A 12,934-nucleotide genomic window follows, 5' to 3' on the forward strand; every position below is an offset into this window, starting at 1 on the left:
TATACCAAAGGCAACACACAGTCAAATCGATCATTTTAACTCTATAAAAATATATCTCAACCTTTCAGTTTTTCATGTAAAAATTATTATTTGTCTAAAATCAATTTTTCTATTTTAAAGTTGAAGATGAACCAGTAGCGGCCCCAATGATGGTGAAGAAAGAAGTGTATGAGCATGCAGAGAAGAGTAAAGAAAGTCACGATCATGATTCTTATGATGTGGATAGTTCCTACGCCTACGTACAATTCAAAGACAGGTACGCCGTATAGCGATTTTATTTCATTAATTGATTCGGCAGTCACTTAGTGGTAAAAACTATCCATTTTTAATTAATGTTTTACTTAGTAAATACCACTATTCCTTAAAATCTACTGTGACACGTGTTTCGATGCATTCCGTATCATTTTCAAACACCGTGTTTGAAAATGATGCGGAATGCATCGAAATACGTGTTACAGTAGATTTTAAGAAATACTGGTATTTACTATGTAAAATATTAATTAAAAAAGCGATTTTATTTGTTTTTTTCACATATTTATAAATTACAAAATACAATAATGAGCCCTCATTGAGTTTTCCGGTAAAAGGGCACATTTTACTTAGGAAAGAAAATTGTTTATGACATACAATCAAATACAACATGGCCGAATTATGCAATATACTTCAGGTCTACCCACTTATCCATATTTAAATAGGTTTTTTATTCATATGTTTTGAATATTGAAAGCATTAACTTTGTGGATCATATTGATATATTATTTCGAGAAATAAAAATACTTTGTGTTCTGATCCACTCACATTCTTTTGTTCACTCTTCACACTTCTTTCATTCACTTTGTGTTCTGATCCACTCACAAATGTGAGTGGATCAGAACACAAAGTATTTTTATTTCTCGAAATAATATACTTTTATTCATATTTTCTTATTTGATATCTTTGTGGAGAATGGAATCAGGTTGTACAACTTTATTGTAAATTTTTTTTAAAGTTTTTTTTTATTATTTGTTTGGCAGTCACCCAGTGAAAAGATGTTTCTGCCAGTGTCAAGTATTATTTTTATTTACAAACAAACAAAAAAATTAGAAAATAATGTAACAATTAATACAAAAATTCATAGTTTAAATGCTTTATCATTTTAGAAATTATGCCCGCAATTCTAGAATCAGGTTAAAAAAAAGGGTGGATACTTGGGTGGGGAGTTGGATTCCTGCCCGTGTTAAGCTATTTAGAAAGTTCTCCTTCTCTGTTATGTTTTTTTGACGCCTTTTAAATATGTGAAGATGAAAAAAATAATTAAAAAAAAATCAACTCTATGTATAAGGTGTTGTGGTTAGAGCGCGAGGCTACTACAGTGCTGGATATCCCGGGTTTGATTCCCAAGAGGGTCAAAATAAATATTCGTGATTTTTCACTCTAATATTTATTTAATATCACCCTGGACTGGTACCTCAAGCGCAAGGCGGTCACCTTTCCTACGTATATTTCGCGATCAAGATTACACTGCTTCTATACGATCTAGTGCCCTATGAACCATAGGGTTGGGATAAGGGTTGGAAAAAAGATTCTGTGCTAACGGTTATTTGTATGTTTCCACAATTACACTACGATATTAATTATACTTTTTTTTTTATATATAACTATTAAAATCACGATCTCAATTCATAAATTTTATGAATTGAGATCGTATCATGACTCGTATCAGTAATAGTTTTCCAATTGTCATATTCGATAAGTAAAACAGTAATAGTTAATTATTTTTAATTTCGATTCCAATTTTTTATCGTCTACAGTAGATAATGATGACATTGATTTTATTATCATCTTATAAAATATGAAATTGAACGTGACACAGATGGCATTATTATATCATAAGTGACGAAAGCAAACATTATCAAGGAACTTATGAATACGACCATATCTAGAATTATTATCTTGTTTTTGAATTATTGTTAATTCTATTCATCCATTTATCAATTCACTATATCTTTATATTGTTTATACGAGTATACAGGTCACATGAACATTCATGACTTGTAAATTCCGCCTCATGGTTTGGCAAAATACAATATACATTTAAATAAGTAAATCACTTTTTTAAATAAATCAAGCTTTTATTTATTTATAGATTTGGCGTTTAATTTATAGTGTTCCAATTTCACAAATTTTATTTATATGTGTTTTTAACAATAAAATACAATTTTGTAGACTCTTAAAATTAATGTTTGATCTTAACATTTAATATGTAAAAGCATTGAAAAATATAAAAATTTTGACATATAAACACAGATGAAAAAGAATATTGTAGTCTGGATATTTACACGGCTTATGACCTGTCATAGGATGGGTAAGTGATCATTTTACACACGTGTAACATTCACTATACTACCCATGATTGACAACCTCACTACTGAGTACTAACTTTGGGTGTTTATGAACAGCTGCTAAAATACTTAACACCCACAAGTTTTGTAAAATTAAACATACGTGCTTTCTTTTTTCTTTATTTTCCATTTAACGAGACAGAGCCACAGCAACGCGCATCCGAGTGCAGCTAGTAGTCAAATAAATGTGTTTGAAAATACTACACTGCGATATCCCCTTAAGGGTAAAATCTCAAACGTAAAAATTCAGTACGCGTCCGGCTGCGCGAGAAGACAGACATGTTGTTTGGGCAAAATATTTTTTTAGATTATTTATTGGAATTGGCGTTTTTTAAGAATATATTTTGAAAAAATACGCCTTATGGCGGGAGATTCGATAGCCCGCAACATAATTATCTTTAAACCTAGGTGATATTTAACGAAATTGACATTTTTGGTTCTAACATTGTTTTCGTATTGAAAAAATAAGTTTTACTTAGAAGTAAAAATATGGTTTTGAAAAGAAGAGAGTTGTTGAAAGGTAAGGTGTTTAAAAAAAATAAGAAAAAAAACAATTTTCAATATATAACATTTATCGTAATTCAATTTTTTGCTTATAACACCGTTTTTGTAATGAAAAAAATAAGGTTTACTTCGAAATAAATATATGGTTTTGAAAAAAAATAGTTATTGAAAAGCAAGGAGTTAAAAAAATGATAAAAATATATTTTCAACATTCTTATGTTGTAAAAATAAATCAAATTCCAATATATATTCCAAAAAAATTGCGCTGGGACACGGCTGGCAGCGTTGTGAATTGTTTATTTGCAAGTACCTTGTTAACGCGTGAGATGTTTACTGTTTTATAAAACCCAAGATTATTTCCGTCAGGAAAATATCATAGAAATTTCATCAACACATTTCACATTGCACGTTCTAAGTTCAGTCACGTTCAATTTAGTATAAGTCGCCACAGACACTCACAATCATAATACCGTCACGTAACATCCCTTCACAAGTGCCATATCTACAAACAAGGTGCTTCTGAGATAATGAACGAAACACACGTTCTTTATTACGTATGCTTCGTTTAATAACTATTATTAAATTAACAATTATGTGCACAGTAAATGTATTCATTAAATGTATTTCAGTAAATGTATTTCATCTCACCAATAGATGTCTCTACTGAAATTCAAGTGATTCAAGAACAATATATTTTTTATTGATTCGGCATTAACTTTGTGGAATGACATGTTGATTTTTTATTTTTTATTAAACACTTGAATATACCACTTGATGAATTTTATTTATATATACGACTAGTTTCGAAAACTTACAGATGTTTTCATCTTCTGGTAAAAATTAAAACTGAAGGACTCGGACAAAAAAAAATATTCAAGAACAATATTTCAAAATTGGATTATATATTTAGAACTTCCAAGAATTTGAGTGGTGTGGTTGTCAATCATGGATAGAATTGGTGAATGTTACACGTGTGTAAAGTGATCACTTAGACCAACCTATGACGGTCGTAAGCCCCGTAAATGCCCATACTTTCATATGCTTCTTCATCTTTGTTGAGAAGTCAAAAAAAAACTCCTGTAATTGGAGATAATCCAGTATTTGGACACACTCAAAATTTGTAAATATTTTTTTTATATTTTAAGAACAAAACAACAATATTTTGTTCAGAATAGGTTATTATTTTTTTCAAAGATAGTTCAATCCTACAAGAAAAAAATCAATGATAGAGTGTGTATACCTTCTAGATCAGTGGTTCCCAAAGTGGACCTTACGGACCCCCAGGTACCTCCGGGATATTTCAGGGGGACCGTGGAAAATTAAAATTGATTTTCGAGTCACTGAATAACGTCAGGGGGTTCCAAGCAAGGTTTGATATAAAGTAAAGTAAAAATTAGACACATTTTTACTAATTTGGAAATTAAAATAAATAACAATGAGTAAATTATAAGCTAATTTTAAAAACGAATTTCGTCGACGGTAATAATGCCATCGTTCTCTCTCTCTTCAAATTATTTTAAATCTGGAGTAAGATACCGAACGCGCAGAAAATACTAGAACGAAATATTTTATTTACATTTAACTTTTACGTCACCATTCAAGACATCAAAATTAAATTTGTTATTTTTCTATTATGCATTTATGTAGTTTTTCACCCAGGGTCCGTAGGCAAGTTTTGACTATGAATTATTAAGCAAAAATAATTTGGGAACCACTTTTCAAGATCATTGGTTCAAACCTATTGGACTTGTCGCCTATTTTCAACGTCAGTATTTTACAAACCCTCAGGGAATTGAACCCTCTAGCACTTTCTAATATAATAGTCGAATGCGCTTTCTAATATAATACTAGAGAGGCAGACATCGCTCACTCCTTTCAAGAACGTCATAAATCAAAAAACTTGATTTTGCAGAAGAACGTTTTTAAAGTTTAAAAATGTATTACAATGTATGAAAAATAAATATCAAGCCACTTATTGAACTTTTTACTGTGCAACAGATCTTTTTAGGTAAAACCTGAAGGTTTTTTCTCCATTTGAAAGATATTTAGTATATTTAAAAATATAATTAAACAATACCTTTTCTTCAAAATGCAAAAAACAACATTTTCTGCCCTGAGGCGGGTAAATATTAAGTTAAAAATATGCCTCTTTTGCTGGGATATAGTACATTTTCTGGGTATTCCGAAAACATGTACAACTGAAAATTGTCGATTTTTGATTTATGACGTTATTGAAAGGAGTGAGCGACATATTATAGCGCGCAGTCATGAATAAATTGTACTTTTTTTAAAAATATGTTGTATGGATTTTTTAAAGTATTATTATGTTTTCAGCATTCGCACATGGAAGGAAGGAGATGTCGTCGTCCGAAGCATCAGAGAATTGCTTCACTTGGAACCTTCTGCTTTTAGCTATCCAAGGTGTGTTATATATAATAACCCTTTCAAATGTTCAAATCGTGTTAACGCGTGTTTCTAGTCATAAATTATCATTCTTTCCATGACCATTTAAAAGTTCACCGGAGAACCCATATAAAAATCGAAAATATCAAAATAAATCATTCATTGTCGAAATAAGGGAAAGATTATGAGGAAAACATGTCGCATGAAACGTTTAAAGTACGCATTATTTTCGGTGAGATATATTTCCATCGTAAAATTATTCGGGGGAAAGAAAATATTACATATTTATTGATTTGGCGTTTAATTTGTAGAACTCCATTTTAATTTATGTATTAATTTTAAATCAAACACAGATTTATTGAGTCTACTAAATTGTATTTTATTAACAAAAACACATAAAAAATTATATTGTGACATTGTTTCGCCTTGTTAGGGCATTATCAAACGAATGTGAAGGTCAAATGGACTACGGTCCTTATGTAGCTATACAATTCTAAGTGACAGTTTTAACACGTGCAGCAATAATTTATGGGAGACAACAGTAGCTAATGGGGGATGTAGCAGAAATAAATATAAGGGTACATACCTACATCCCCCATTAGCTACTGTTGTCTCCCATAAATTATTGCTGCACGTGTTAAAACTGTCACTTAGAATTGTATAGCTACATAAGGACCGTAGTCCATTTGATCTTCACATTCGTTTGATAAAGCCCTAACAAGGCGAAACAATTGTCACAATATAATTTCTTATGTGTTTTTGTTAATAAAATAAAACTTAGTAGACTCAATAAATCTGTGTTTGATTTAAAATTAATACATAAATGAAAATATTACACTTAAAATGATACAAAGATATACGAGTACGTTAAGCATTCAAAATTTCTTAACTTCGCTATACCAGACGTGTGCTTTCGATGTATTCATTAAAGTTTTTTTTATTAGTAATATGAAATCCATCATTGCTATAAACATTTGAAATATATTTTTTTAAATGAATGTAATACAAATTACAATTATTTACAGGGTGGACCGTAATGAGGTGACATTCCGTGTAGAGGAAAACAGCAAGTCATATAATGCGTCAGACGTAGCCAGCCGCATAGGTGATCTTTTTTCATTTGAATATTATTATGTATAAATTTGTGTATTTCTGTCATTTTATGCAAACATATACATACATGTACTTTTTTTAATGCGTTTGTGTAAATATCTAAATACATAATAAATGCTCAAATGTTTTATTTTCGTACAAAAATTAAATACCTGCATATAAGATTCAAAAAAAGAAAAGTTTTTTTGTTTTTAACGGATGGTCCGAATGGAAACCAAAAGTTTCTATACTGGATCTGGGAGTATGGCGGGAGATTTCAGAGTACTGTTTCATTTGGATAGTATTCTAAATAATATCAGTAAAAGTGTATACTGACACTTAACTTTTTGTTTTTATAATTACAGATGAGATAAAAGACGATCTAAAGCGCAAACTAGGGGTTGAAGTTACACTAGCCGGGGTAGGCGATAAGGTTTGTAGATTCAAACGTGATATGAAACTTTTAGATTTGAGGATATCCATGAACTTTTCGTTCATGTCTGTTTTTTTCTAGGCCAAGTTTCCAGCCGTAAAATTGGAAGAGATCCCGATGTGGGATTGGACCAAGGGTCGCTACAGCATCCTGACTTTCTTGGTGGGGATTGGTATCTCCACTGTATCTGTTGCCCTGGTCATCGCCTTCATCTGCTATTCTAAGGTCATGGGAAACAGGGAATCAAAACTGCGTGACCTAGCTACTGGAGATACAGAGGCCAGTCAGGACTATCAGGTTAATACTTTTTCTTTCTTTATTGTATAATATGTGACCTGTTCTATTGATACGTAGACAGACGTCATAAAACAAAATGTGTTTTATTTAGGGGTTACATGTCTGGGTCTTCTTCAAAGTATTCACCTCTCCGACGCACACACTCATCCCAAGAGTGTTTCCACTTTTAGAAACAGACCTGGAACGTTTCGTTTGTTATGTACTTTAGCTCCTTCGTCGCATTTTCCTTAATCTCGGGAATCGTCTCAAAGCTTCTTCCTTTCAAGGGTCTTTTGAGTTTGGGGAACGAGAATAAGTTAGAATTGAGCGAGATTAGGTGAGTAAGATTAGTGTTGAAGAACAACGATCGAGTGTTTGGTTAAAAACCCACGAGTTTTGAAACTGATTTCATAAAAAAAATCAACTAAATTGGTAAAATGAAATAAGGTATATGAAGCAAAATTATCAACTGCTTCACGTTTTTTCAGGACCTCTGTCGAGCTCGTATGTCTGGAAAGTGGCCATCCAACGAGAAGACTGGAGCTGATGGAAAAACCGATTCTGGAGCACAGAGGATCACCTCTCTTTCCAGAGAGTCCGACGGGAACTCTCCATCTACCAGATCTAGCACGTCATCTTGGTAAGACATTTCAATGTGCCTTTACATATTTTGATGAACTAGGTACCAAATTTAATTGTGTTATTAACTGCCACATTTTTTGCCCAGGAGTGAAGAACCAGCGCTGACAAATATGGATATCTCTACTGGACACATGGTGTTGGTATGTCTTGCATTGAATTGATATTTTTTACATTTAACTCTAGATGACGGGAAATGTTTTAATGTAGGTATCTTAATACGAGACTATCATAAAAAGAAAAACTCACATTTTATCAAAAACAATTACTAAAAATATTTTTTAAATAATGACAATTAGTTTTTTTGCAAACTTTATAATGTCATATAATGTTTTAAAAAAACGATTATTATACGAATACTAAAGATGAACATAAAATATCGGTAAAAAAATTAAGATACATGCCGGTTGTCACTATATTCTTTACATGTGCTACCTTAGCGCTCCCCACAAATTGGATGTCCGTCGTAAATTTTACGAACGTCCCGTAATCTAGGGTTGATAGACAGGACAGTATCAAAGAGAAGAACACCTAAAGCTATCGTGGCTAATTTCTAAATTGAATCCTTTTTTCATTGTAGACTTACATGGAAGACCACCTGAAGAACAAGGACCGCCTGGAGCAAGAGTGGCGCGCGCTGTGCGCATACGAGGCGGAGCCCTGCGCCACCACCGCAGCCGAGAAGCCCGAGAACATAGCTAAGAACAGAAGCACCGAGGTGCTGCCCTACGACCACGCTCGTCTCGTCCTCAACGAAGTCACCAACCTCAGCAACTCGGACTACATCAACGCCTCCACCATTGTGAGTTTTGGCACTACTGTTCCAATAAATGTTCTCTGTGTTGCTCTCTCTTGATCTTGCTACTTTTTTACTCATTCAAATTTCATATTTGATACTCAAATGTGATGTGAGTAAAAAAAATGTTGAGATATTGTTTAGTGATGATATATTTAAGTTTGAAATTTTTTGCTTATGGTATTTCATAATTCTAAGCGGTCGATTGTTTTTACGAATTTACGAACGGTTTTTTTGGGATCCAAAAGAGCGGACAATACCAAAGTTGTCCACTTCAGAATTTATAAATAATGGCATCTCAACATAGATAAAGAAGAATATGGAAGTCTGGATTTAGAAGTGTATTTAGACTGGTATATAGTCATAAGCTGATTAAAGCTCTTGTTCTTCTTCATCATCTTTCTATCGATCGTGGGGATCTATCTGTACCACCGGTTGTTGCTCTTAGGATATCGATTTTCAGCTACCTCTCCATCCTTCGGGGTCTGCCTGGCGGTCTTCGGGGTTTCCTTGAAGGGCAATACGTGGAAGGCTGGTTTAAATGACTGGTTGAATGCATTTCTGTTGAAGCAATTTACTGATTAGGTTTGCTTATTTCTGTTGAAGACGGATCACGACCCGCGCAACCCGGCTTACATAGCAGCTCAGGGCCCCCTGGCCGACACGGCGGCGGACTGGTGGCAGCTCGTCTGGGAGCAGGGCTCCGTGGTGCTGGTGCTGCTGACGCGCCTCACGGAGGGCGGCGCCGCGCTGTGTCACCGCTACTGGCCGGAGGAGGGCTCGCAACTCTACCACATCTATGAGGTATGCATTATACCAATATAAATTTGGTGGTGGATTTACTAACATGTATTTATTTAGATTGGCAGTGACAAGGATATTGACAGCTTTTAAATGTAAATTCACGGTAAATTAGGATATAGTTTTGTTTCACATTTTCTGTGAATTTCGTAACATAGTTCATAAAACAAACAAAAAATTGGTTTGCAATAGAGGGTCTGCCAGAAAGCCTAGAGCTTTTGTATCATATCCGGGAATGTGGTTGTGTGATTTCAATGTATGCCAATATGTGGGCGTATTGATAATGAATTCGTATCATGAAATACGATCGTTTTAGTGATAAAAAATAAACATGTAGTATTACAAAATTATAATTATGAAAAAATGATCATGGTCATGATCATGGACAAATGATCTCACCTCATCTGATCCTTGCGATGTTAACTTGGTCGTCAATTACATGAAGATGAGACAATATATTCTGGGCTTTTGAGATTTATGGAATGTTTGATAGGATACAGATGACGTAAGTGAAGAATTTCAAGGTGAAGGAAATTACTGCCATACAGAAATATGTGGAATAAAAACAGAGGACGAATAGTAGGTACAATAGGAGAGGGAAAAAAGAACAATGTCCAACAATTTTTTTATTTCAATTGCCAGGGAACAAACTTTGTAGTTTGGACATTACAAATTTGTACAAGTCCCTTGAAGAAAAGGATTTCTACATACTACTACTATGCAGCATATGGAGTCCTCTAAGGCTTCCACTTCTAAACTCCTCTGACGGCCACCAGCTCCTTTGTATCCTCCTTAGTCAGGTCTGATTGGTGATTTGTGTGACAATGAATTGAACCGGATTGTTCCAGGTCCACCTGGTGAGCGAGCATATCTGGTGCGATGACTACCTAGTGCGCAGCTTCTATCTGAAGAACCTGAAGACCGGAGAGACCAGGACTGTCACCCAGTTCCACTTCTTGTCTTGGCCTGACCGCGGCGTGCCATCTTCCACCAAGGCACTTCTGGAATTCCGACGGTAAGAATCATTCAAATAACAATTTTATTGTAAAATACTAGTAGAATACTTATTTATTTCTCATTGGACATTTCTACTTATATTATATCTTATACTTCTTACACTGTGCCTCTACAAAAAAGAAACTAAGTTCTTGTGCTTGGAGATGGACTTTCACTCAATGTTTATTGTTTGTATTTAATTTTTTACTATGATAATTTTACTGCTCTTTTTTCTTTGTATAATTTTTTCAGTGCAATAACAGTTTTTTTAAAGAATTTTCATATCTTCTATTTTTTATATCTGTAGTATACATTGAGAATTTGATTTATTTGAAATATATTTCAAAATATTGTTTTTTTTTTGTTGTTAATAAATTATTATTTTTTCCAGCAAAGTCAACAAATCCTATCGCGGACGCTCTTGCCCCATTGTAGTCCACTGCAGGTAAATATTATTATATTTTTTAAAAATAGGAAGGAGACCTTTATGGCCATATTTTGTTTTAGTATGGCCCTTTCCTTTGAACCTGCAAAAAATAAAATCGTTAGGGATACAGTAGTCGCAGATTTAATACCATTGTATTCGTTTTCGATTCAAATAAGTAGTAGGTATATTCATCCTCCAGATCAGCTTCATGAACCGATTAGAGGTATTTGAAATGTTGCTATGTCGTAAAATGCTCCATCCTATGGACCAATATGGTCAGTAACATAAATGTGCTCCAAAGAGCAAGAGCAGGAAAACAGTGGCTGACAGATATCAAGGTCTGGAAGGTTTCTTATCTGGGGCATGTACTAAGAAGAGAGAAGTACGAGCTATTGCACTTAATCATAAAAGGCAAAATAGAGGGTTGATGAGGTGTGGGCAGAAGACATCTTCTGGCTCTGGAATATACGAGATTGGTCGGGGATCAGGGTGATCGTCGACGTCAGAGGGACCTGACAAAACATAGAAGCATGGAATAAGACAGTAGATTTATTAATTTCTTTCGTCATATTTCTAGCGATGGCGCAGGCCGCACGGGAACCTACTGCCTGATAGACATGGTCCTCAATCGCATGGCTAAGGGCGCTAAGGAGATCGACATCGCCGCCACTCTGGAGCACATCAGGGACCAGCGCCCTCACATGGTCACCACCAAGCAGCAGTTCGAGTTCGTGCTGATGGCCGTCGCGGAAGAGGTGGGTTGGAGACACAAGCTATCTCTCACACAAATAAACTAACATCTCGGCTTAAAATAAAAGTAGCAGCACTCTGGTACAATACTGCAGTAGGTATTATGATTCCGAAAGGTTTCGAAATTAACATACTCTAAATAAAAATGGATCTTTGCATGTGCAATATTCCAAATAATATATAATTTACTCCTGGTTTTCATTTACAAATTCACTTGTCGGAAAATAGCATTTTAGTAAGATAGCCATATATTGTATCATTATAAGCGCAGTGACTTCATTCGTTTTGCGGTCCTGTTGGCATATTTGCTAATTAAACTGTGATAATATCCTATTGGGTGTTTTTATTTCAGGTCCACGCCATCTTGAAGGCCCTTCCCGCCCAGCTTCAACAACAGCATGAGAAGAGGGAGAAGGAGCTAGCTGCCGAAAAGGAAAAGCAAGACAAGGAAAAGGAGAAGTAAGGCGAGCCAGCGCCACAACTTCCTAGCCAGGCTATTCATACCGGTGGATCCAAACGGACGACTTCCACACAACACGCGACGCACCTGGTCTACAGTCACCACCGTGTCCGCGAGAGACAGCTGGTCCGCCCGACCCACTCTGTCCACGAGACTCATGGGTCCACCTGGCTCAGGTCCACCAGACCGGTCCCACAGATTCATAGGTCCACCACACTCAGGTCCAACAGACTATCATGTCCATCACATCAGACCAGTGGCAGCGCGTGTTGGGTGGAATGTCAAAACTGACCTCTCGCTTCTTTCAAAGGAACACTCACAATGGACACGGTACCTACGACTATAAGATTAACAAAATTTAAACATCTTGTTCATAATCGAAAGCATTGAGTAGATTGTGACTCATTATTTAAAAAAAAACAAAAAAAAATGTTTATGAGTGTAAGAATTTATGTTTTGTTCAGGTAAATCTGTTACGCCTCTGTTTGCATGTGACATTGAGAATTGAATTCATGAAGAAGAAAAACACGAAATTGATTATGATATATACTATGCATATATATTATATTGTATTTTGTAGTTGTTTTACTGTCTTGATGTAAATATGATGGAGAAATATTTGTGGGGTGTTATGTCGATGTTCGCGCATCCATAATGTGGCAGCTATAATGAAACATATTTAAATATCTATTTATATTAATATCAATAAAAGTATTTATTGAATGTCGCATGCAAAAATGCTATTGCTTTATTTATTTGAAAAGCTTCTTTATGTCGGTTAAAAACCACTAAAATATGTATAATCTTTTTATTTATTTATACAATATAAGATATATAAACGTTAGTAATATAAATGTCTATTAAAGGAGATTAAGCTTTTATTGTTTTTATTACGTGTATCAGAAAAGCTTTTTGAAAGTATAATTACATGTCATATTATCGGCGAGTATTAAATACACATTATTTTATTTTTATA

The 12,934-nt window shown here is 34.4% G+C and overlaps 1 protein-coding gene across 1 annotated transcript in view; it reads left to right on the forward strand.

Annotated features, from left to right (window-relative positions):
- IA-2 (tyrosine phosphatase IA-2) overlaps positions 1-12,315 on the forward strand; it is a 57,174-nt gene extending 44,859 nt beyond the window's left edge. The window contains exons 10-22 of the mRNA XM_088273108.1: positions 121-256; positions 5,220-5,306; positions 6,314-6,393; positions 6,746-6,813; positions 6,895-7,110; positions 7,578-7,729; positions 7,817-7,871; positions 8,309-8,530; positions 9,131-9,328; positions 10,174-10,340; positions 10,713-10,766; positions 11,326-11,503; positions 11,851-12,315. Of these exons, the coding sequence (XP_088129234.1) occupies positions 121-256; positions 5,220-5,306; positions 6,314-6,393; positions 6,746-6,813; positions 6,895-7,110; positions 7,578-7,729; positions 7,817-7,871; positions 8,309-8,530; positions 9,131-9,328; positions 10,174-10,340; positions 10,713-10,766; positions 11,326-11,503; positions 11,851-11,961 (1,724 nt within the window). The 3' untranslated portion in view covers positions 11,962-12,315. The remainder of the gene's footprint in view (positions 1-120; positions 257-5,219; positions 5,307-6,313; positions 6,394-6,745; positions 6,814-6,894; positions 7,111-7,577; positions 7,730-7,816; positions 7,872-8,308; positions 8,531-9,130; positions 9,329-10,173; positions 10,341-10,712; positions 10,767-11,325; positions 11,504-11,850) is intronic.
- The last annotated feature ends 619 nt before the right edge of the window (positions 12,316-12,934 follow it).

This window comes from Brachycentrus maculatus, unplaced genomic scaffold, assembly GCF_059751285.1.
Source record: "Brachycentrus maculatus isolate JH-2025_06_01 unplaced genomic scaffold, ASM5975128v1 h1tg000548l, whole genome shotgun sequence".
Taxonomy (NCBI): Eukaryota; Metazoa; Arthropoda; class Insecta; order Trichoptera; family Brachycentridae; genus Brachycentrus; species Brachycentrus maculatus.